The sequence below is a fragment of the Mugil cephalus genome, chromosome 10 (assembly GCF_022458985.1).
Source record: "Mugil cephalus isolate CIBA_MC_2020 chromosome 10, CIBA_Mcephalus_1.1, whole genome shotgun sequence".
In the NCBI taxonomy this organism is placed as follows: Eukaryota; Metazoa; Chordata; class Actinopteri; order Mugiliformes; family Mugilidae; genus Mugil; species Mugil cephalus.
This window is the reverse complement of record NC_061779.1, coordinates 9,455,439-9,480,286: the sequence shown is the minus strand read 5'-3', so window position 1 is coordinate 9,480,286 and position 24,848 is coordinate 9,455,439. Positions and strand designations below refer to the sequence as shown.

Genomic DNA, 24,848 nt, shown 5'->3' with positions numbered 1-24,848 from the left:
GAGCTTTAATGGGACTCTGTGTTTTTTGTGATTACTTCTTTAGTGAAAAGCAAAGTAGTAACTGCTGTGGAGCACCAGTCTGCTGGAAAAGTAACAGATGAGGAAGAAGAAGAAGAAAGAGGAGACAAAGGAAAAAGAGGAGGAGGAGCTGCTATAACAGGTGAAGAAGGTGAAGAAAGATAGGGGGAGGAGGAGGATTAGAAGCAAGAGAAGAAGAAGAACAGCAAAAGAGCAGAGAAACTAAGGAAGAAGGGGAGGAAAGTAGGAGAACAATAACAGGATGAAGGAGGAGGAGGAGGAGATGGACGAGAAGAGGAAAGAAGATGCGAAGCCTGTTTCACTCTATCGAGGCTTTTATCAAATCTCCGTAATCATATGGCCGATGACGTCACAATGAAACACAGACTGATTAAAATCATTTGCTCTTTCTTAATGTTATAGTCCGGTCCCATTTTTATTTATTTATGTATTTATTTGTTCCCTTTAAATTACCTTCTGTACTTACATTTGTGAATATTGTGGCTGGTAGTATGTTGAATGTGTATGTGTATATATTCTTCTATATCTGTATATATTGCTATATTTAATAAGAAAAAAAAAAACATTTGCGTGGCTTCATTCATTATAAGGAGATGCGAATTGCTCGGTGTTCCCTTCAGACTCCACAGCATTGCATAAGAACTTCTCAGACTTTTTACTCATACATCCAAGACACTGATAAATAATGATGAAACATCTGTGATCAAGAAAAAATTGGCATATCAGTCTGAATCATGTTCCAATAAACAGTAAGAGGGCAACACATTCAAAGGCTGACTTTTGTGGTTGTTGCTGGAACTGGAATCAACTTGATGTGTGAATCCTTTGGAATTTTGTGACTGCTATTATTGCAAATGACCACTAGATGTCACTGGTATAGCATTTGTCAGGCTTTGAAGCTTCATAACTTTTTTTTTTTTTTTCTGTACAATAAGGAAGAAGCCCCAAAACCTTCATAAGGCCTCATGCAACTCTTGTTTGGCATTTCTGTAGATTCAGAGTTGACTGAGGTTGGCATCATTAACACGTGAGACTTGACCTTATGAGAGTTCCTGCATTTAAACATCAGGTCAATGAACTCTGGTTTTTAATCTTTGGACCAAACAGAAACATGAACACAAAACCACACGATGAGGGAAGTGTTGACGTTAACAACATTTATTGCATCCATTATGGCAAACCTTCCTCAACACACTTTATCGTACAGAGAGACATTAAAAATTAAAAATGAACCAAAAACTACTATTCTCTTTTTTTCCCAGAGGGAATCAGAGTCATAATTTTTTACAGGATCACAGGAAGAGAGCGCCCTTTCCCCTTATTACTTTAACAGGTAAAAAACACTTACTTCCTGTTAGAATTAAAAGATAAAATCAAAACATTTAGATTGACCTGAACTGAAAGAATGAGCTTAAAATGGTCGGTCCAGGAGAGAACGACTGAACGTTGATTAATTTTTCTTTATAACCTGGAATGTAAAAAAACAAGAGGACTGAAAGATGACATTTAAACTCACCTTCATTTCAGATGTTATAAATAATTGACTAGGTTGTTAACTTTGACCTTTGAAAACATCCTATGAATCACATTATAAATATTAATAATAATGATAATAATAATTATTATTAATATAATAAATCACGACCGCTCTATGTGTTAAGAAGCTTGCATAATAAACTTGTTGTAAAGTGCTTTAGGTATATACAATAATATTTACAAAGCTTTTTTTTCCTTATTATTTTTGCCACAGACTGATTTGGTCACAATCATTTGATAAATTCAACTGCAGCGCAACTGAGAAATGAAATGGCACATAAGGTACAGAGCTATTTTTAATTAATGTGTATTTTTTTCTTATTACGGTGACTGAGGAAGCAAATAAAGGCCACACTCTTCACAATTTGATCATTTTTTCTGTAAAAAATGAAAAAAAAAATTGTGGTTTTGTGATTTCAATTTAACAAACAGTTTTCAATTCATGTTTATGAAATGTAAGTCTTGAAATCACCAAGTGAAAACTACAAACTTAAATATTTTTGGTGCTTTTGGTTTTTCATAATTTGGTGCTTCACCAAAAAAAAAAATTTAAAAAATCCCAAAAAGTCTTAATGATTTCTTCCTTCTTCTTCTCTGGTTAAAAGCCAAAATCTGGCTCTGATGCTCTGGAGCGTGATGAAGAGGTTTGGGTTGAAGAGAGGAAGGAGGTGAAGAAGAAGGTGTTGACAAAGTCAGAGGATGACAAGAGAAGAATGAGAAGAAGACAGGGGGTTGTGAGAAGAGGACGTGGTGCTGTGGAGTGTCAAATCTGCTGGAAATAAAAGAAGAAGAAGAAGAAGGAGGAGGAGAAGACAAAAAAGAAGGAGGAGAACAAGAAGAACAAGGAGGGGAAGAAGGAAGGAGAAGGTGAAGAGGAGGCGGCCTTTTTTTTGCTTCCCATGCAAAAAATGATTGACTAGATGTGTCCGGCTGTTACAGAGAATCTGAATCCAGAACAGACCAGACGATGTAAGGCGAATGAGAGTGTATGAACACTGATTTTAAATCCCAAAGGATCCAAATTTCTGTGAACGCAAACCACCTCAGAGGAAGAGTCATTCAAGAGTTCATATTTTTACGGATATTAAAACCATCCGTGTGGCTACACGCCTACCAAAGCCTTTAGAGGCATCAGGAGAGCAGCAGGAGGAGTTGAGGAGTTCATTGTTGTCGTTTTTTTGGCGGGACGGCTTCGTTTTGCTGGTGTTTGGTGTTTTTTCCCGCATCGCTGACATGCATACGACACCTCTCAGCCTCCGTTTCATCATGGGAAATCACCGTCTCTGTTCCAGGGTGCAGCTAGTTGGCCATGCCCTGAGGAACCTCCGGGATGAGGGAGGAGAAGAACGTCTTGAAGAAGACCCAGGCCGTCCACATGGCCGACACCCTGTGAGGAGGCACCAACACGGCCTCCATCGGCCCCGGGCCCTCGGAAGCTTCGGACCCAGCTTCCTCCCTCGGTCGGTCGGCGACATCGTCAGCCTGAAAGAGACGGAGGAGGAGTTCATTTATGAGCATTTAAAAGGGAACAGCACTGCTCACAGATGCTACGTTTATATGGTCACAAAAAAATGCTTCATGTAACAACCTCGGTCAGAACGGACTGAAGGAGCAAAAATAGAGAGGGGATGGAATCCTAAATAACCATGGCAACACTTCATTTGCTTCCCTCTCTTCCTCCTCCTCCTTCTTCCTCCCTCTTCCTCCTCCTATGCCCCTTGTCCTTTCATTGTCATCCCCTCATTTCTTCTTCCCCCTTCTCCTCTTACTCCTTCTTCTCCTCCTCCTCCACTTACCCTTCTTCTTATCCTCCCACCCCCCTTCTGCTCTTCCTACTTCTTCACCTCCTCCATCTCTTCCCCTATCTTCCTACCCGCTCTCCATCTCTCCCCCATTCTTTCCTCTGCTTCTTCTCCTCCTACACCATTGTTGCTCACCTCCCTCCCCCTCCTTCTTTTATCCTATTTCCAGTACATGTGATGCTCCTCTTCGTCATTAAACTTCTACGACAGTGATTGATGTTTTGATCTGATCATTTTATCTTTAGTCTCCATGGAAACGGTTCATCTCTGATCACAGTGCCTATAAAATCCACTGAGGCGGTTCCTTACCGGGTCCTGGTTTGGGAGTCTGTTCCGCTGGACAGCCTCAGGCGGCTGCAGGTGGTTTGGACCTTGGGCCTGCGCTTGCCTCCTGAAGGGAAACCAGCCAGCAGTGTGTCTGTGGAGGAGGGAGAGACGAGAGGAAACATGTTAATGCGAATGCAAAACAGTCTCAGAGCAGCATGAGCAGCATGAACGAGCTCTGTGGGAGGATTACACACCATCTATCCAACAGATGTAAAATAAAACTCTTCAGTCAGGAAATGTGGTTGACTAAGTCTGCAAAGTGTGCAGTTCCTTCTGCAGAATAAAAATAAACCACCACTGTCTTCGCTTTAACAGGTCTCAGGAGGAGGATGCGAGTGAATGTTAGGATGCTGTCAAAGCTGTTTCTGTTTTTATACAGGTGGAATTGTGATTTCTGAATCTGAAAACGGTTGATCAAAAAGCAAAGTCTGCCGTTCGCCTGGTGACAAGTTCACGTACAAATGCAAATCAGTCTGAGGTGCGTTCACAGTGGCAGAACAACAAAGGTAGAAGGCACTTTCAACCAAAGCTGGCGATGTGAAGTGACGTCGGAGGCTTGGTGCAACATGCGAAAACTGAGCTGGCTTCAACTGTTTTGGTCACCCCACTGACAAATCAACCAATCACTTTACAGCATTTGCATTGTGCAAACGGTCAGTGTTGATTCTCCAAATAGGAAAGACTGCAAATATCGCTGGCAACACTATGACTGCAGGTGGAAACACAAAGGAGACATACGGAAGAAGAAGTAGAAGAAGGAAGATTTTGATCATGGAGAAGCAGTGTAGAGAAGGGAAAGGTGGAGGAAGATAAGATGAGAGAGGGGGAGGAGAAGAAGGTGAGGAACAGGAGAAGGAGGAAGAGAATAAAAGTAAAAGAGGCGGCAAGAGGAGTAGAAGAAGAGAAGGGGGACGAAGAGAGGAAAGGGGTAAAAGAAGGAAAGGGGTAAGAGAAGGAGTAAAGAAGAAGGATGAAGAGAACGAGGTGGGGAAGGAAAGAATAAAACAGAGGCAACAATTTCACTGGTCTTTTAGCTCAGTTTTGGTCTCCATTTATTCCTCCAGCTGCAAATGCTCCACTATTAGCGGCGCAAGTGGAAACAAGATGGACGACACATAAACCATGAAGTCTGTGTAGCCAAAACCAAAACACTGCGCTAAAAGATGCTAAAACGCTCAGTAAATCTGGGGTTCTCACTACGAATAATATCCCTCACGTTACACATTCATTTAATCCCCCATTATTTCTAAAATACTCCATTTCTTGGTGGTTTGTGTTTTTTAATAATATACTAACTACACATGTTGCTTGGCCAAGAGGCTGTTTCCTGTGAGGGAAACAAACCTCCAGCGTCTAAACATTAACCTTGAACTGCTGCTGACAACTAATGTGTGTGAGCCCAGAGGAGAGGAATGTCGAGTGTGTGTCAGTTATGTAACAGCAACACGTGAAGTAAAGGAACTACGTGGCCGATGACAACAACTTCATCACGAGCCCCGAGTTATTATTGGCGGTCACAGAAAAGACACTATGACCTGATCAGCTTCTATTTCTTCTGATGCTTCTTTTTAACCATTAACCAGCCCGAGTGGTCTGAGACTTACAGGTACATGAGGAGGAGGGTGCTCATCACCAGCAGTAAGCGGCTCAGGTTGGAGTTGAAGTACACGATCATGAGCAGAACGCCGAGGCGCGCCGCCGTGTACAGCCAGTCCAGCCAGTCTCGCTCCATGTCGTCCTCGTCCTCCACCAGGGGCCCGCCCTGCGCGTTCACCCGCATGTTCTGGTTGGCCTCCCCCGGGTTGATGAAGGCGCCGTCCTGCGCCGGGCGGTGGTTCTGATTCGCCGGCAGGTGTTCGTTGATGGGGTTCTGGTTGGCCAAGGGGGCTGGGACGGCCACTTGGTGGGCGGGAACTGGAGGGTACTGGCCGACGGTGCCGGCCGGCGTCGAGTGGACGGTGCCGGCTGCTGCCAACGCGGCTTGGCTATAAAGGGGCAAAGGTGAGCGTTAAGACACATTTCAGGAAGTTTCAGGAAGGGTTGGTAGTGTAGTTTGTGACTGACAACTCACTATTGCATGTAGTATTGTCTGGCGTAGACGTGCTGGAGCCACAGCAGCTGCTGAGGGCTGTACAGGGAGTAGTTAGGAAAAGCCGGCTGGGTCATCTGTGGAGCTCCAGGTCTACAGGAAACATGACACGCTGTTAATATCTGCTTCACGTCTGAACCTTTGTCCACTGACATTTCTACATTTTCAAGCCATTTTAATCCACTTGAGTTTTTCTATATGTTCATGACTTGACTAAATAGTGACAGGGATTCCTATCCTGGAGCAACGAACAACAAATCTGAACCCAAACTGGGAGCTGGTTTCAGTGGAGAGGAAATTTACTATCTATTGTGCTTTTTGAAACTCAGGGCTGCAATTTGAGAGTGAAGCAATGCTTGGTTGATTTGATACCATCAGGTCTTTTAGATGAGATGGATTTGGATTTTGGATTTTACAGGGAGCCAATAAAGAGAAGCAAATATTAGTAATGTGTAATGTGTTTTTTAACAAAGGTATTTGGAGCCTGGACGCCAGAACTTCCTCTACAGTTTCTTTGAACGTTGGCTTGAGTCTATCTGTTGGGAATTAATTATAGTCCACAGTAGTCATGCGTGCAGGGGTATTTTTCTCTGTATCGTTTGAAACAAGCTCAAATGGCATAATATGAATAATCCAAATAGCATATTACAAGCCTCTAAGGGACTCTCACAAAGGGAAGTGAAGAGGGGAACTGAATCAAATGCATCAAACTTAAGGGAAAGATGCCATGTGATTTGTTAAGAGTAAAAAATCCGACTTTAAGTTGCTGAACCTACAATAAAAACTATAAACCTAAGGTCCTGGCCTGGTTTACTGCCAGCGCCTTTCGTTAAGGTTTTCGAAATATTCTAAATAAAGAAATATTTTACACACAGTGTCCAGTCTCTGTCCTAGGAACTATTTTCTTTTATTTTCCTCCCCTGGTTAACACCTCGGGAGGTAACACTGCTTCATAGCTTACACTGCAGCAGGGGGCCACGTGGGAGGTCCTGTTGGAGATGGTGGGGTCTGAGCTGGAGCAGCAGACGTCGGCCTCCTCTGCCTCATCTCCGGCATGCTGGGAGTCTGGACCGGTGAGGACGACGCTGGCGATGGACTGGAGGCTTGTGGCTGCACTGTGGCTTTGGTCTGCGGAGGTAAAAAGAGTTTGAAATAGTTCCAAACCGGCTCAGTCAAATTCCACAAAAAAAAAGAAAAGAAAGAAAAGAAAAACAAAAACACAGAGGGACAAATCTTTAGACATCTGTTTATTTCAGGAAGGGTGACGTGGAAGCCTCGGCAGCAGCTACAGCTCAAGCAGAGCAGAACTGGTGTTATCACTAGCTGTTCTTTTGATCTTGAAACTGTAGCCGAGTCGTGAGGCATGACTGCTGAAGTGGAACAGTTCCACTCCACTGTGTCTTTAGTAGAGAGGGAGGAGGTGAACAAGTGCACCTGGTCCTGAAACATATTTCTCTTGAGCCCATTGAAAAACTACAATATGCGTCGGAGCGTTGTCCTACTCATGTTTCTGACTGATAACAGACTCTAGAAGTCCTAAAACCACTACTTTAAAGTTATTAACCGCAGATAAGACTCAAAATACTGACTGTAACCAGAAATCATCTTTTGCGATTATTTTTAAATGGAACCACTAATGAACTGTACATCTGATGTAATGTTTACAGTAAACAGCAAAGAAAAATGTGTTCCTGACGAACTGAAAGCAGACGTTTTGTTTAAAGAGTTTCACAACATAAAAATGAAACCAGTACAAGTTTCACTGTGATGTTAAAACTTTGACCAACATCAGTAAATGTCAGGGCTTAGACTTGGTTACCGGATATTTTTTCAGTGATTCTATCACAGGAAACCAGCTGGAAATAGCTTGCTTTTTAAAAACACCATGAGATCTGTTTTGTACTTTATATGCAAATAAGCACCAATATCACAGGGGGCGCAGTAAACGCCTGTTATCGCCAAAGAATCTCTACCTACCGCTGGATCACAGCCACAGACCACGAGGTTTGTTGTGTGTGATACGAAGACTTAGGGAGATGATATACATTTTAGAACAGACTCTCAACGTATGCCCATATGTTAAGTTATTATTTCTTTATTGAGCTTTTATTAGAAACTTCACCTAAATAAAAAAAAATGTTAATTCTAGTTTCTTTCTTCGGTGTGATTTCAAAAACTTTATATCATATATAAGACCAGAAGTGCATGATATCAAATGTCTGTGAATTTCTGTGAGCTACACTTTTCTATCACGGAAAGACAAACTAGGACCTGCTGCCTTGGCTCTCACGAAAGTTAATTTCTCACCTTGGGTCTGGCTCCCAGAGGCCCCTGTGGTGGAGTCCTGATAGCACACACCAGGTGCAGCGTGGGAATGGGCTCCGTCTGAGAAAACGTAGGCAAAGGTAAACTGTTAATTCATACAGTTATTGCTTTATTACTTGTGCTTTAGTGAGGAACACACAGTAAATTAAGGAAACAAAACAAGAACCAGCTATTAGACCAATTCTGTCAAAATGTGAACATCTCTGATATATTTTAATTCATGTAGTAAAAGCCAATTTTTCTGGTTAGCTGCGAGGTAGGTAGGGTGAAGCATCTGCATCAGCGTACACAAATAAAGATGGTGATGGAGATTAAATGTAAAAGCATTAACGTGTGAAAGAATATATTCACTGAACATATTAACATCCTCTTTGTGGACTCGATCGGTCACCATCTACAACAACATGAGCCTCTCCTGGGTTGTACACACAAAACCTTGAACAAACACGTGAAATATTATATCCTGGTTGATAAAGCAGGGGACCCTTGTACGGCCCCACTAAAACACGGGCATGAAGGGATAAGACAGTTCAGAGAGCTTGTCGCATTCTCGTACACACCTGTCTGAAGATCTCTTTAATGTTCTGATGATCCAGTAGCAGTTTACCAGCGTAGATCAGCCTCTGGTCGCTCACAGTCTAACGGGAATAAAAAAAAAAAAAAGTCAGTACTTCAGCACAAATCTCTGGGCAAAATGCTGATTATTATACAGAAATAAATGCAACAATGATGAAATGTTTCAAGGTTCACAGCAAATCATGGCCTTCAAATCAGTTCCTGTTGCTTCCTGATTGGCTGTTCGTAAGCTAACAGCTATAAAAGCTAAATAAAATGTCAGATGAACATCAACCTTTGCTCTAAATTGTGGCCTGATGCAAGTTGTGATTCGTTTGCTGCCACTTTCAGAAATGCAGAAGATGGCTGATCAATAAATTGTAATATAATCATATAAAGTTGTAAAGTAAACATTATTTCATTGCCTCTTTTCACACATTAAATTAGCTGCTTGATAGCTTGCTAACTGTTACTTGTAACTGGTAACTCCCATTTCCATTTGAAGGCATTCGTATATAAACGCTTCTTTGAGCAAACATTTGCCACGTTCATCTGAACTACAACAACTGTCTCAGCGAGAACGCACATGGCAAGTTTCCCAGAAAGGTGACGGGCGCGATCAAAGATCATTAACTTTTCTGAGAAAACCTGACTTGAGGGAGGACATTTTCTTCAGAACTGCGCCCTTCAAGGAAGGAAGAGTGAAAGCTCTTTAGTGACACATGCTCGAGATCTGAAAGCACTTGGCTGAGTCTGTGATAAGAATGGCTGCTGCCCAAATTTCCTTTTTGCAATCATACGGCTGCAACAATTCAAGCCTTGTGTTGTGACTGTAAAAGGCTCAGAGGATCAGGCTTTAAAGCAAACTGTTGAGATATATTTATATAAGGTTAACCGAACGTCCGGTACTAAATCCAAAGCAGGACACGCCTACCGATTTGATGTAGAAGCTTCCAGTGAAAACTGAAAGGGGCTCTTACGTAATTTAGACAAACAGTTTTGACTAGTTGGTGCATCACCACGTGGAAATCTTCACCAGAAATGCTCAAAATCAGCCCAGAGCTCCTGAGTGCAACATCATACTCACATTTTACAGCTCTTTTTAAGAACTACTTACACATATGTAACTCGCCATGCAGGTTACAAATTCTAACTTGTAGTTTCTAGAAGTTAAATCTATTTAACCACCGAATCATTTATCAGGAATAATGATAATAAAACATGATTTCTGAATAAAAAACGCGATTTAGTCGTCTCGTTGGACATTTTATTAGACAATATATGAATTATTTGTTGCACTGTGTGAATTTTGTGTGTCCACCTGCAGACTCCTAGCAGGGTTTTATATTTTCTACTGTTTATTGTGCATTTTATGGATTTTTTGAAACTAACTTTTAAACGAGTACACAGGTTAGACTGCGTATGTTGGATTTATACACAGTCATAATTTGACTGTTTAATGGAAGCATGTGACTCTATAAGACTTTCAGAGGCCCTGTGCAGGTATGTTGTGACACAGAGAAAGATACACAACAGAGAAACCTGACCACCCTCTCCACCACTACACAACAGACAGACAACGGAGCACTACTCCTATGGACAACTACTCAACTGTATGTGATAGATGACACTCTGGATTTTTATTTTTTTGCACATGGTTGTTTGGTTATTGGTTATAAATCCCTTTCATTTAGACTTCACAAGGGAAACTACTTGGTCACGGTAGCTTAGTTGCACATAGAAGAACCACTCTTAAAAACCACAAGTAAAAACAAAGATAAAATATTGTGTATATGGTATACTGTGCTTTTTACTCTTTATGTTGTTTATTTTCTTCTTTGTTGTATGTGTTGTGTCGAATGCCTGTACTTTGCTGCTGCAAACATCTCTGTATCTATATTGCAGTACAGCATAGTATACCCGTGCAGGTGTACTGTGGCACAAAGAAAGATACACAACAGTGAAATGGCTGACAGCTGTTAAAAGTCTCCTCAGCTGACATTCCACAACACAACCGGAAGCTACTTCCGCTAGCATTAGCCCGCTAACTCAACCGCCTCACGATAACTCACCGGTTTGTTGGGGTAAATGTTTGACAGGTGCATTTTCAGGTCCTTCACTGTCCACGTCAGGGAGACGCCTTCCACGGTTTGGTCCCCCTGAGCCTGGTTAGGCGTTTTAATGACCAAACTGATCGTCTCTTGTTGAGAATCCTCCATTTTACTGCCTCTGTCGTTCGCTGTAGCCTCCAGCTGAGGTTGATATTTGCTCAAACGATGCTCAGCAGAGAATTAAAACTAAAAGAAACTAACCGAGTTGTTTTCGAAAGACAAAGAGGGAAGTGGCGGAGATCTTCTCCTCTAAAGGCGTATGTGGGTGTCTTCCTCTTGCTGGGTGTCTTACGGGGCTTTACAGGAACAAGGTTGTTTCCAAACACACGTTGGCCGCTCCTCATTGGTTAAAGTCCGCTCACGCTCCGACGTGGAGGCTCGGGGACTGGTCGCCCTCTAGTGCGCATGCCCAGTTGGTCACATACGCTTCTGAAGATCGTAGTGTAGGACAGGCCTCTCACTTTGGGGCTATTTAAATATACTTACATAGAATAAAATAAAAAGTTCATGTCATATCATGCAACAATGGAAGACAACGACTATACACGTATAGATGCCCTCATAGCAAAGACGTGATTAAACTTTATGCAATAAAATATTTTGAAGCATTTTTTCTAAAGTATTTTTTCTAACGTGACATTGTGTACTTTTATTTTATTTTTTATTTATTTTTAGAAAATGCGCACCATTTACTTAAACAATTAGCTTCAGAAACAATTTATACACTCATATTTATATTATTATAAAACGACTCTACTTATGTTATAGTGTATTATGGTTCATTCTATTTAACCTCTCTTCATTTCACCAGACTCTTGCAGAGTGAGTCCTCTCCTCGTCTCTACCATCTCAGATAGTAAAATTAAAAGTTTGTTTATCCATTGAAGTTGCATCAGTCGTGTTACATCATCTGTAAACCGGTAGAAGAGTTATCTAGAAGGTGCTGCTCTACTGAGCCAGTGCACATTAAATGCATGAAACTACACTCCTCACCGTATTTGAACCATTTCAGTTTTTAATTTTTCCCCTGTCTATGGTCTTTATATTTTGACTTGTGGTAAAACAAAAAGTTTCCGACCTTGCTCCTGCAAAGATGGGTGAGTGTCTATAGTCCTCTGATTTTTTTGAATTAGTGAATATATATTTGTTTAGGTTCTGGTCATTTTTTAATTATGTTACTGTGAAATTGCGGACAAAAAAAGACAATAAGTATTAAGTAAACCTCTGCAATATTAGAAAAATCACACAAAACATGGGATACCTTAATACATATTTTAATATTCTAAGTAATCAGTTAAATTAAATCTGACAAATTGGCAAAAAATAGATTAAAAAAATAATTGTTGATAATTAATACCTGCTCTATCACATTTGATCCACGACTTTACAACATTAATTTTCTATAATATAATACATAACACAATGTTTTCATAAAGTTAATATTCATATTTGCAGCATCAGTGCCAGCATAAAGGATATTCTTTATGTAACCTATTCACTGCACCGCAAAACAAACAAACAAACAAAAAACAACAAGAAAAACAATAATCACAGTGAAAGCAGCCAAAAGCTGCTGAATGCATACTTGCATAAATTCTCCAGCAGCAAATGACAAGTATCGAATTGTTTTTTAAGAGGTCTCAGAATCTAATCTATCACATATATATAGATACGTTTGGAGTTATAAGGGTAAAATAACTCAATAGAGCCACCTGCAACAAACACAAGTACATCAACAAATCTAGATAACAACATGAATCTGTTTTCAGATAAATAGGTTAATTGTGTTTCTGATATCAGATTAATTAGCTTGCAGATAAATGATTAAAGTATAATTCCGGTTTATTTGAATAATAGTTTCTTGTAGGTGGATTGATGGGCAATATGACAGGTTGTAATAGATGGGAATAATCCTTGAATTTGGAACTCGATTGGTAAATTTGCAGCACAGTTTACAGTTGCAGTTAACGTTTGTTTAAATCGAAGTGACTGATTTTTAAATATCAGTAAAGGCAGCAAATAACTTCATGTGCACCAAGGCTATGCATGGTTTTCCTCCTGCATCTTCTAAAATCTCTTAATCATTAAACACAAATAACACAAATAAACAAAAACCTGTTCCGTTGCTAGATCAGATTATTGATAACAGTCTAGAGGGTAACTGCACTATCCGTTTGACTCATTTTACTGGCAGTAGAAGGTGAGAACGTTTTCCTGGTTCCCTCTGACCATTAGGACCGGAGGTCTCAGGTCACGTGACAGGAAGTCGAGCCAGGCCAGGTAGAGCGTGCTGGGACAAACTCCTCTCCTCCCCACCGGCATCGTGCTGTCAGAACACAGGAGATTGAATTAGATTGTTTCTGCTTCTACCTTTTCGTAAAAACACGGCGTAAAAGGAGGAAATATTGATCTCACATGACAATCAGAGCAGCCTCTCTGGAGTAATCCTGCAGGACCTCATTTAGACGGATCTGACGGAGAGTCTGGATCCCGCAGAGACATCATCATTATTATTATTATTTTAAAACTGATCTTAAACAGAGATATTTTTTGGTAAATTTTAAATGTGTATGACTGCATTTCGTGTCAGACCTTGGCCTTGCATCTTTCCAGATCCTGGTCAGTGATCATCCAGGGCTCCTCCTGCTGCCTCGACGGCCTCGAGTCGGCATCTCGTTTGGGGTTCGCGTCCTGCCTGAAGCGGGCGACCATGTTCTCAAACTGAAGGATGCTGGAGCACACAGAGAGGAGGATGAGGAGGAGGTGGAGTAGGAGGACGTGTAGAAGAAGAAGAAGACGGAGAAGGAGGAGGAGGAGAACATGATTAAAAGATGTAAAACAAGGAGGAATAGGAGAATGTGAGGAAGAAGAGGATTTCATTTGTGCTTTTATTTTCAGACTTTTTCCTCTGCGCTGTCTTGTGGTGAGTTTTTTTTTTCTTCCCTTCAAATTATAAACAACACCATGCAATTTTAAGTCTTTTCTCACAAAATATATACATATAAAAATCTCACCGATTAGCTTTGAGTTGCCTCAGCTTAGTTTGGTTTGGTCTCCATCAGTCACCTGCATCGGAACTCTGGGCTTTGACCCTATTCTCTTCATCAGCTCTTCATGTTACTACTGCAATAAATGTTCACGTGCTCCTGCTGCTACCTTCACCTCCCCAGAAATGTATCACCGTGACAAAACATCCGTGCTCTTACTTCATAGGCTGAGGGCTCTGGTAGATGTCAGGAAGAACTTCAACATCGTCGAAACCAAGACGGAACCTCTTGATCAGTGACAGCAACCTGGAAAGAAAATTAAGTTTTAAACCTTAAATCTGATATTTAGAAGCACTTAATTTAGCGTCATATGAGGCTTGATAGTCTTTTAAATCACTGTTTTGGCTTTAAGCAGCCAGATGTGGTGTGAACTTTTAATGAATGCTCCATGTGGGGTAAACATCAGGAGGGACAGAGACATGGAGGTAGAAAAACAACCAGTTGTTGAAACAAGTGTTTGTAAAGACAAACCAAGCTGTAATCCATGTGGACAGCAACATCAATCTGCCATGTTGTCAAAGTATGTCTATCAATTCAGGACTGGAGAAAAACACAGAGAAAATGTCTTTGCCTTTTTCTTCACCCCATCCTCTTCTTCTTTTTCTTCACCTTTTGAATCTCGCATCTTTCTTCTTTCTCTCATTACTTCATCTTTTCCTCTTACTCTTCCTTCTTCTCCTCTTCCCCCTCCTTGGTCTTCTTACAATTCTACTCCTTCATCCATTTCATCTTCTCCATTTTCTCCTCCTCCTTATATCACTTGGTGTTCTTCTTCTCCTTCTTCTTTTCCTGCTTCGTGTCCCCCTCTTCCTTCTCCTCCTCTTTCTCGTCTTCCTTTGTCTTCTTCCACTTCTAAATCTTCTGCAGCTTCTCCTTCTTCCACTTGTTCTTTTTCTCCACCATCATTCTTCTTCTTCTTCTGTTCTATTTCCAGTAAACATGACTCTTCATCTATCCATTTATTTACTGTTTCCATGGAAACAGTTCAGTTGCAGTGTCCAATCAGCCTAATTACATACAGCCAATGTTTTCAGGTGGAGATAATTTACCAGTGTGATGTTAATTTCATGTTTCTGTTACCTCCAAGCGGAGGAAATCAGAAAAGGTTTAATTTATTAACAAACGTGAAGCACTCACTCCTCTTTCTGCTCATCCCTTTTATCCGGGTCTCCCCCGACAAACACTCGGACTTTACACTGGGCCCAGCGCTTTCTGCGTGTCAGCAAGTAGGGCAGCAACAGAGTCAGACCTGGAGAACACAACAACACGTCCGAGAGGATGAGGAAAACTGCGGAAATACTGTGATAATATAAGAACCGAATGAGCGAGTTGTTTGCAGACCTCCATCGTCTGACAGCCAGTACACGTCAATGGTCTTCTTCCCTTGTTTCTTCTGAAACACTGTACTCGGCTGTGGCTCCGGTTCAATGGGGATGGCCGCTGCTAAGCACAGTCATTCATTTACATGAGTTTAAAGCATTTAAGGATGTTGATCTTCACAATAATTCAGTGATCACACTTATACATACAAGATGTAGTGCTTGTTTGAATGGGGGAAGAGGCTGGGTCGGTGGTGTTTATGTTCTCCGGTCCTGAATCGAAACCTGGATTCACTGAAATAAACAAAGGGAAATTTATGTTACTCAGTTTAACTGATATTAAAGATGGATGGATATTGCAGCGGTGAGGAGTTTATCAGGAAAATGAATTCACTCCACTGACTGAATGGTTTGTACCTGTAGCCCAGACCGCTTTAACTTTTTTAGTATTGAATTTGACAGATATTTCTTGCACCTTGTTTTTTAGTGTTGCTAGTAAGGGACACTTGCAAAGTAAGAATTTAATTGCATGGACTGAGCTGCTGTTTTTCCAGTGCACATGATGCTAAACGTTTTGAACCCTCAATCTTGAATCAAGGCCCTCACCGTGGGACGTGGGCGGAGGAGAAATGTCCAGGCCCTCCCTCATTCTCAGCACGCACACGCCGTACTGCAGGTCGAATGCGTCGCTGAAACATGAGCACATGAATTCAAGAGTCAGTCAAGAAATTGTATTTGCCATCTGTCCATGCACACATAGGAACTTGAGTGTCAGTGTCTTAATAGAAAAGAATAGAATAGCCTTTATTATCATTGCACAACACAAGTTGTAAAGTGTAGCTCTGCAAGATGCTCAGTATAAACAGTAAAAACTGTATTAAAAAAATTAAAAGCAGAAAAAAAATATATCCATCTATAATCTTAATCTTTGCCATGATGGAACAGAATTGAACATAATGCAACATCACCAACAGTATAAATATGAGTGTGCATTAGAACATATAACATATGGAATATACTGTCACATCTACAGTGTTGTTCAAATCTTGCACACGGATGTAGGTTATTTACATGTATTTCTACAAAAATAGTCATGAAATATTCTTTGTTTTCCACTGTACTCACTGCAGAATCCCTATGTAGTTGTGCGCAGTCTGAGGTGTGTCACTCCGCCAGCCCTTCTTGAAACCCATCAGCAGGACGTTGGGCTTAATGCGACCCAGACCTGCCCCCTAGAGGACAGACACCGGCATGAGAGGAAGAGAGGAGTCGGATCAGTTCAGCTTCTTCGAGCTCTCTGTGAGGTCAGATCTTTATCAGCATCATTATGAAAACTGACACAGTTTATCTGGTTGAATATGAACATTTAGAGAGTCTTTTGGTTCACTATTTTGGCTTTAATCAGCCAGTTTTAATAATGTAATGTAAAATCTTGATGTGCTAGGTTCTCTCTGGTTGGAATGAATCCATTCTCTCTGAGCATGTTTGCTCCATGTGGGGTAAACATTAGGTGAGGAGAAACATAGAACGTAGAAAAACAACCAGTTTTTGAAACAACAAGTGGTTGAAAACATGAATCAAACTGGAATCCATGTGGACAGCAATGCTGGGGACGTGGAGACATCTTGGTTTGGAAAGATGGAGGAGAAACTTCATCTTCTTCTCTTCGTCCCTTCTCCTCCTTCTGTTTGCCTTCTCCTACTCACATTTCTCCTCCATTCTTTGTCATCTTATTCTTCTTCCTCTGCCTACTCTTCCTCTTCCTCAAATCCCTCCCTTTGTCTTCTTATTCTTCCTTCCATTCTTGCAAATAAAACTGAAATAGTAAATTATAACCTGTATGTTTTTCTTTTTGTCCTTTAATTGCGAGTTTCTGTTCTGGGAATCTACCTGAAGCTACCGTCCTGACTGACAAAGGTCTCCTCATCGAACTAAAGCAGCTCTGACCTGTAGCAATATGTTAACTCCGGTCCTCAGCTCTGCGGCCACCACCCCTCTGTAGAAGGACTTGACCTTCCTTTGGTTCAACCAGGAGACGTGACTTTCACCGCTCGCCTTCTCCACCGCTGACGGAGAGGGACTGGTCTGGAAGAGAAAGGACATCTTTGTAGTCTTAAAATGCTGACGGGTACTTCTGTTTCTTCTCTTATCACGCTGTACTCACCGTGACCACATTTCCACACATCATGAGGCTGAGGCTTTTTGTGAAACAGTTGACGAAATCCACCAGAGCAGGACGGCTGCTGGGAGGACCGGTCAGTACCAAACACTGGGGTCTGAAACAATCACAGTCACATGAGCACTAACTCCGTCCTTCTTGTCAATGTATACTGCAAATAACCATTTTCAGGTTGTTCACAAGTCCAGGAACCATCCTTTAATTATGCTGCTGCAGGCCTAGGCTGCTGCCTCACTGTCTTCTTGTCTTTCTATCTATTGCTATCAAGGACTTGTGTCCCTCACCTGTAATTCTTGACGTGGTCCTCCACATGGTTGAGCCCCACACACTGGTTCAGAGCGAGGTTGTAGGAGCTGGCCTGCACTGATGAGCCCCAGTTCACAGCTAAACACAGCAGAGGAAGAATAAAGTTGGATCCTGGCTCAACACTACATGCTCTGTATGTCTACTGCATACATACACCGATCAGCCACAACATTAAAAACCACTGACAGGAGAAGTAATTAACATTGACCATCTTGTGACAACACAACGTTCTGCTGGGAAACCTTTGGACCTGGCATTTGTGTGGATGTTGGACATGTAGCACCCACCTAGACCAGATCAAGAATCCCCAACTTGACAGGCACACACAAACAAGAACAGACACCACAGGACACCCTCATTCGCAAACATTAGGAAGGTGGCCATAATGTTATGCCTGATCGGTGTACAAGTGACTATTTGAGTGCGTGTGTTTACCTGGCTTCTTGTAGAGAGTGTATCCCAACAGGATAAAGACAACGCCAAAGGCAATGAGGGCCGCCCACCAGGTCAACAGGAACATGATGACCACACAGCACACAGCGCCCAGCAGAGACAGCCACTTACTGTAGAACCGGAAGGACGGGCGCCAGCCTGCAGGTCAAGGACATTGATGGACTGTTAATTAATTCTTTGGCTGTTAGAAAACATTTCTTCAACCTGAATGAAATGATCAGTGATTCCAATGAACTGTTTCCATGGAAGCTCTAAATAAAATAATCTGGTCAGATATATGTGTTCTCATGGCCCAAAACTTCACTGACAAAGTGAAGAACCTGCTAGAAGTATAAAAGAGGGAGAAAAAAAGTAGAGCAAAGGAAGAAGAAATGTAGGAAGAGATAAAAAAGGTGAACCGTTGATGAACCCATTTACCCTTTCATTCCTTCACAGACCCACATGTGTCTCGTGTTAAGGATCTACCTGGAGAGTTGGTGATGGAGGCGTGGAAGCAGCTGAAGTTGATCAGGGAGTAGGAGCAGAGGAAGAAGTTGGAGATGATGGGAGCGATGGTGTTTAACTCAGCTGAGGAAAGACAAGACAAATGGAAGATATCATAACGGTTACTGAGCTTGTTTCATATTGCAGACTGACCGTCTCCAAAGCCTCACCAATGAGGATGAAGCAGGCAGCGATGAGGTACGTGAGCAGGTAGGCTCTGAGAGGCTCCTGGTTCTTTCCATAACCTTTGCCAAAGAATCCAATCAGAGGGTAGAGCTTGTCCTTACACAGACACTAAAAAAAAACAATATGCATGCGTTTGTCAAAATACGCACAAAAAAATATTTAAAGAAGAAATTGTGGAACAGCTTGAATGTACCTGGAAAACTTTGGGAGCAGACACCAGACAGGCCAAAGCAGAAGACAGGGTGGCCCCAAATATACCGGCAGTGATGAGAGGAGCAAAGGCCGACACCAAGCTCATCGACTGCACACACAGACAAGTTCATGTGTCAGGAAATGCAGTTTAAAAGGGGTACAGATTAATACATTTTACACATACATACATACACAAACAATCATTTTGGAGTTTGCAGCTTTATGCTTTGCTGCCCCCAAGTGGCAACAACAGGTAACTGATATATTACATACACGCATACATATACTGTATTTCTACTGGTTTGTTTATTAGTAATTCTGTTATCTTTGTCCATAGGGTAATGTTTAATTAGATACTTAGAATGCCTTATTCACACTGAATAATATCCTGCTGTACATTTTATATATATATAAAAATATAGAATATATTAAAACACAACATTTCAAAAAAATGAATTGCATTGTACTGTTGTCTGACTTTATATTGACAACTACTGTGCATGTTTTTGATCGGATTTAAGAAAACCTGTCTTCCACTGTGTATATATACACTTAGTTGCCAGTTCAATAGGTGCACTAGTGAAGAACTTCTAATTATAGGTAGTACAGGATACTTAATGAATTAAATAATCCACATTTTATACCAGAAAAATATTTATTTTGTTGGGCAGTAAGTATGCAATAAGGATTGCCAGTTCATTAGGTACACTAGTGAAAATAACCCTGCTCTAAACCTTGTCTACATGAAGGTTCTGGTATGCCAAATTAAAAATCTCTATAAATTAGACTTTGTGCTTGACCTGATAGTAGTTACTGATGCCATAGACGCATGTCCTATTGTTGATGCACTCAGTGAAGTCCCAGCCGTATCCACAAGCCAAGCCGACGCAGTCCTCAGGAGGTGTGGACAAAGACAGAGTGTCGTTCAATACACCAGACGCATCCCTCACAACGCAAGATCCTGCGAGGAAACAGGCACACACTCAACTTGTAATAAAATACATAAATGAATATTAAAAATTAATGTTGTGTGCATGTTTTGGATGTAACATGTCAATATCCAGACAAACTTTTATAAGAATTCAGCATGCTACAAGATAATGTCTAGTTTCAGTTCAGTCCAGAACTTCTATAGTTTATGATTTGAAATAAGTGACACATCCATGCTGTTGATTTGCAGCATGGATGCAGTGTTATTAAAAAAGAGACTTGTGAAGACTTCCTTGGTAGGAAGTATAAAATTAGGATAGATACAGTTTTTTGCTGCCAGCAAGAGCATACGGTACCAATGGTAGCAGAGATGATGATGTAGGATACTGTAGTCCAGAATATAGCCATCAGTGTTCCTCTTGGGATGGCCACTGCTGGATTCTGGGAAGGAGAGGACATAAGGCATAAAAAATAAACACCCCTGACATTAAAACTGTTGTTTCTTCAAATAATCTGGATGTTGCAGGAATCAAACTGCCGTACCTTCAGATCTCCTGAGATGTTTGCTCCTGCCAGGATCCCAGTGGCAGAGGGGAAGAAGATGGAGAACATGCCAAAGAAGTTGCCCTCTGGCCCCCGCCAGCCGGGCACGAAATTAGTAGCAAAGATGTCGGCTGTTAAAGGTAAAATAGTCAGTTTACTGTACAGTTTATATAGCACAGAAATGATGTCAGAACAGATTATTTTGATAGTCTGTCACCTTTGTAGCTAAAGAAACCTTTGGCTTGTTTCTCAACTGAAGCAGGCATGATTGTTCCAACGATGTAACTGGCAAACGACACCATGATGACCAGGAAGAACAGAATTTGGGCCTGTTGAGGGCAGAATGTACCATTAGCATACAGATGTTTATTATATTGCACAAGAACAGACTCTCAAGTGTCTATTTTTGTCATTCTTTTGCACAGCATGTGTAGGAAACATATGAAAAATGATCTATAAACCATATGCATTTGGGTTGTAAAATTATGCTAGTTATTTGGTAGTTATGCTAACACGTTATGCTAACAAACGGCAGTTCTTTCAAATGACTTTGGTACACAAGCAGGGAGCGTACCTATGTTCCCCGGGTCCCTACCCTGTCCCTAACCCTATGTTCCCCAGTCACATACAAAGCAGGGAACATTGGACCCGGGGAACATAGGGATGATCCCCACAAAGGACTAATCTTTTACATGCTAACCACCATGACAGTTAACCATAGTCACAAATAGTGTTTGGTAGAGCTGACCTTTGACTCCCATGCCATCCCGGCCATGGAGATGGCCAGCAGACACGTGACGGTGATGACGCCAATGATGCGGATGTCGTTGGTTTTGTCAACCATCACAGCTCCGTGTTCCTGAGGAAGATGGTTAACAGAATAAACACCACCGCCTCAGACTGCAGAGGCTGCACATTAACATGATGCACACTACTCACACGCATGAGGTCTGTAACGGTCTCCGCAAAGCCCACCGTGTGCATGGCCACGGCTACAGCGTTGGCAAAGGCAAAGATCAGACCAATGGACCCGCCGAGTTCTGGGCCGAGGCTGCGGCTGATCAGGAAGTAAGTCCCACCTGTAGGTGAGGGATCACAAAGCGGGCATCGTGTTTGGAATGAGTGGCAAGAAAAAGAATTAAAATAAATGTACTAAGCAGGTTGTTGCAGGTACAAGTGAGCCAACCTCCTTTGACTTTGCCATTGGTAGCGATGGCTGAGGTCGAGAGACCAGTGATCCCGGTAATACAAGAGGACAGCAGGATGATCACCCAGGTCAGACCTGACAGAGAGGCAGACGCGGAAAATAAATTAGACTGACCAGAGCTTGCTTTTTAGGAAGTTTTCTTCCTATTGTAATACATACAACTCTGTATTTATATACTGTACTTGTGCCCAGAACAAGACAAATTCCACCTCTTACCAACACAAACTCACGCATATGAATATTTATAAATATATTTGAGAATATACTAAAATATGAGGAAACAGATCAGATTCTGCTTCAAAAGTTTGTAAATTGTGTATTTAATGTGTATTTAATGCAAGAGTTAGACATAGAAAGTATGTTTGGTTCGGTTGGACATACCTATACCAGCTTGCGCAGTGATCCATGGAAGCCTCAGGTACAAGATCACTCCCCAGATGTTTAACATGCAGCGGATCTACAAAGAACAACATATACACCAATCAGTCTTCACGACCACCATCCTAATATTGCATAGGTCTCCATTGTGCCTCCAAAATAGTTGTGACTTGTCAGAGAACGGACATGGGCCTTCTGAAGGTGTCCTTTTCTTTTTCTGAGGGTGGCCTTATGGCCTCATGCTGCTCTGTGGATCATCCCAGATACTTGATCAGTTTATTTATTTATTTATTTTTAGTTGTTCCTAAAGTATTTTTGTGTGTATGTCCGTGTCATGCCGCATCCTGATGGGGTCATTGCTATGGGGTGGAGGTGTCTGGTGTGGTCTAGGCGGGCGCTACATGTCTAAGTAACATCGACTTGAATGCCAGGTCCAAAGGTTTCCCAGATGGTCAATGTTATTCACTTCTCCTGTCAGTGGTCATAATGTTGTGGCTGATTAGTTTATGTGTAAATTTCTGAAAACACCATGAGGTAGAGACTTGAGAATGTGGCAGAATAACGAGTCTCTGGATAGTTACTGAGTAAGGAACATTTTCAGTTCATGCCAAGAAAAGACAATAAATGATTTTATTGAAAACTTCCCTTCGCTGGTGCGCAATAAAAGCTATAAAAGTCTAATAGACATAATGCTTTCTGTTTACTTTCTTAGAAATTCAACTCATAATTGTTTCTGATACAATAAATATTTGGACATTTCTGCATATTAACCATTACATTTATACAAAAAGAAGGCAAGAAAAGTAAATACGATCAAGTATTTACACTTGTAACCGTCTCTCACTTTAATTTTCTTATTATGGCCTTCATATTTGTTATAGAAATACAATTTCCTATTATAGAATATTAGTTTTACATGAGTATTAAAAGATTATTACTGAATAAAGTCAGCGTATTACAATAAAAAAACAAACAAAAAGAAAACAATGTAGTCTTGCGGAGAAATTGGTTTGCTTTGAAAATGTGTTTTCCCAGTGGCCCTATGGGTCCAGGTACTAGGACTGGACTTTTAAAAAGAATTTCATTGGTCTTTTATCGGAGATTCGTTAAAGAAAGTCATCAGGACTTTGGGAGAAATGCTGAATATTAGTCAACTTGGTATTTAACAAAGCAGTATGTTTCTAAACTTATCTTAAAGTTTAAAGATCACAGATACTTGGAGAGCCCTCCACTCACCATGACTCCCTGGACCCAGCCAAAACGAGTGGGTTCTTCCGGCGGCTCCTTCAGCTCGTCCTCATCTTCCTCTGAGCTGTCTCCTCCATCCACCTGTTCGCCCGTTGTCTCCTCATACATGGGAGGTTTGTAGTCATCCTGTTCAACATTAGGAAGCAAAATGTTTCATCCAAAATCCATAAGACAGTTCTAAAAGTGTATGAAACTACTTTAACCACAGGACTACAGTTATACTTTTCATTCACTATTAGATTCAAATGCAAAAACTTTCCAGGTAGCAGGTGTTTTCTCTGAAACACTTTCAGATGCAATTAGAGTAAACAAAATAAACCCTTTTCATCGAACACAACAGTTCAACAAGTATTTCTGTCATTTGTTTCGTTCATTTATCTAGTTTCACCTCAGGGTTGGCGTGCAGCTGGTACAGCGACGGTCTGAAGCGCCTCCGTCGGCCCCAGGCCTCCGTGTTGCCGTAGAAGTCATAGTGTGGCGGGGCATCCAGGGTCTCGTAGCCAGTCAGAGCATCAGATCCCTGGGACACTATGCTGATCCTGTGATTGTAACTGCCGTAGTAATCAGACTCATCGAAGCCTCCGGGTGTTGCCGTCCCATTCGTTACTGCGGGAGCATGCTGTTTGGGTCTATATGCGGCCAGGTTAACGCCATCGCTGGTCTCCATTCAGACTGTCAGAACAGCTCCTATTGTATTTTCAGGGAAGGTTGCAGTCACAGATGTGGCCAAACGAAGCTGTTCTCCCAAAGAGCCAGTGGATGTGATGGAGCCTCACTCTAGTTTTAAGGCAAATAAAGCAGGTTTTATTGCTTGGGTTGGTTTTATATTTGACCTTAACAGTGCAGGGAGAGCCCGAGGCCATGTGCGAAAGGCTAGTTCGGTGAACACGCAAACAAGACTCATTACAGGAACTATTAAGACTGACATGGACAATTTCACACTGCGGGGTCAACCAAGAACTGAACTCTGCTGGGCCAGGACATATTCCATTTAATAAGGAATCATGCTTCCTTATTCTTTTGATTGTTCTCGTCAAAAGATACAAGAGAAGTGAAGCATGAAAACCTTTGCATTGATATTTTAATATTCCTTTTCATTTATTTGTTTGTAGCTATTAATGATTAAACTCCTGAGGGCTTTTTTTCTGGTTAGCATGTACGTTGTAAACAGCATCATTACACACAGAGACTGAACCGTAAGGTAACCTTGACTGAGACCACACAAGGCAGTCAAGCAGAGCATGACAGAGCTTCATGATATTATTGTTCAGGAGCCTCCCAGCTCAGTTGCTTCAAAAATGCCCAGATATTGCTTTTCATGAAACAGAAATATTATATTTGTTTTTTGGTTTTCTCAGAAAAATTATCCAATATCACAGTGAGTTCTGGGTCCATCCATTCAGAAGACTCAGGTGTCGTTCAGTTCCTGGTTTAGTTTTAATAAATTAGGGATTTGTCTCAGTCTGACCTTGGTGACGAACAAAGGAGCTTTCTGAGGAGGTCAGAAAAAGACTTGTTGCTGGAAATGTTTTCAAAAACCATCTCTAAATATTCATTTTTATGGTTGGTGGATGGTTAAATTCCCTTATGATT

The 24,848-nt window shown here is 41.4% G+C and overlaps 2 protein-coding genes and 1 long non-coding RNA gene across 4 annotated transcripts; 1 reads left to right on the top strand and 2 right to left on the bottom strand.

Annotated features, from left to right (window-relative positions):
- Positions 1-1,181: 1,181 nt before the first annotated feature.
- On the bottom strand, positions 1,182-11,094 carry herpud1 (homocysteine-inducible, endoplasmic reticulum stress-inducible, ubiquitin-like domain member 1). Its single transcript, XM_047597066.1, has 8 exons — positions 10,746-11,094; positions 8,679-8,756; positions 8,101-8,178; positions 6,755-6,921; positions 5,776-5,886; positions 5,309-5,689; positions 3,687-3,795; positions 1,182-3,057 (listed from the first exon to the last, which is right to left on the bottom strand). Exons 1-8 carry the CDS (start codon positions 10,890-10,892, stop codon positions 2,875-2,877), a joined length of 1,254 nt encoding a protein of 417 aa, XP_047453022.1. The 5' UTR covers positions 10,893-11,094; the 3' UTR covers positions 1,182-2,874.
- Positions 11,095-12,051: 957 nt separating this feature from the next.
- Positions 12,052-24,124, bottom strand: slc12a3 (solute carrier family 12 member 3). Of its 2 annotated transcripts, none has more exons than XM_047595260.1 (26): positions 23,644-24,124; positions 23,244-23,381; positions 22,011-22,086; positions 21,609-21,704; positions 21,362-21,501; positions 21,171-21,281; positions 20,640-20,751; positions 20,423-20,553; positions 20,236-20,320; positions 19,750-19,910; positions 18,951-19,058; positions 18,742-18,865; positions 18,554-18,655; positions 18,071-18,226; positions 17,614-17,713; positions 17,315-17,426; positions 17,098-17,235; positions 16,276-16,382; positions 15,757-15,839; positions 15,361-15,444; positions 15,173-15,274; positions 14,969-15,080; positions 13,991-14,077; positions 13,377-13,515; positions 13,200-13,267; positions 12,052-13,110 (listed from the first exon to the last, which is right to left on the bottom strand). In XM_047595260.1, exons 1-26 carry the CDS (start codon positions 23,920-23,922, stop codon positions 12,969-12,971), a joined length of 3,093 nt encoding a protein of 1,030 aa, XP_047451216.1. In that variant the 5' UTR covers positions 23,923-24,124; the 3' UTR covers positions 12,052-12,968. The 2 variants fall into 2 exon arrangements, with proteins under 2 accessions (XP_047451216.1, XP_047451217.1); XM_047595261.1 differs by having other exon boundaries at positions 15,173-15,271.
- LOC125014299 lies at positions 18,642-20,480 on the top strand. Its single transcript, XR_007113492.1, has 3 exons — positions 18,642-18,781; positions 19,803-19,939; positions 20,406-20,480. It is a non-coding gene; the product is annotated as an uncharacterized LOC125014299 (long non-coding RNA).
- Positions 24,125-24,848: the final 724 nt, after the last annotated feature.

Coding starts and splice junctions, on each gene's coding strand:
- herpud1 (XM_047597066.1), bottom strand. CDS start 10,892: ATGGAGGATTCTCAACAAGAGACGATCAGTTTGGTCATTAAAACGCCT. Junction 5,887..6,754: donor ACGTGGCCCCCTGCTGCAGT/GTAAGCTATGAA, acceptor TGTTTCCTGTAG/ACCTGGAGCTCCACAGATGA. Junction 3,058..3,686: donor GACTCCCAAACCAGGACCCG/GTAAGGAACCGC, acceptor CGTCTCTTTCAG/GCTGACGATGTCGCCGACCG.
- slc12a3 (XM_047595260.1), bottom strand. CDS start 23,922: ATGGAGACCAGCGATGGCGTTAACCTGGCCGCATATAGACCCAAACAG. Junction 19,911..20,235: donor CATCATCTCTGCTACCATTG/GTACCGTATGCT, acceptor GTTTCCTCGCAG/GATCTTGCGTTGTGAGGGAT. Junction 19,059..19,749: donor GCATCAGTAACTACTATCAG/GTCAAGCACAAA, acceptor CTGTGTGTGCAG/TCGATGAGCTTGGTGTCGGC.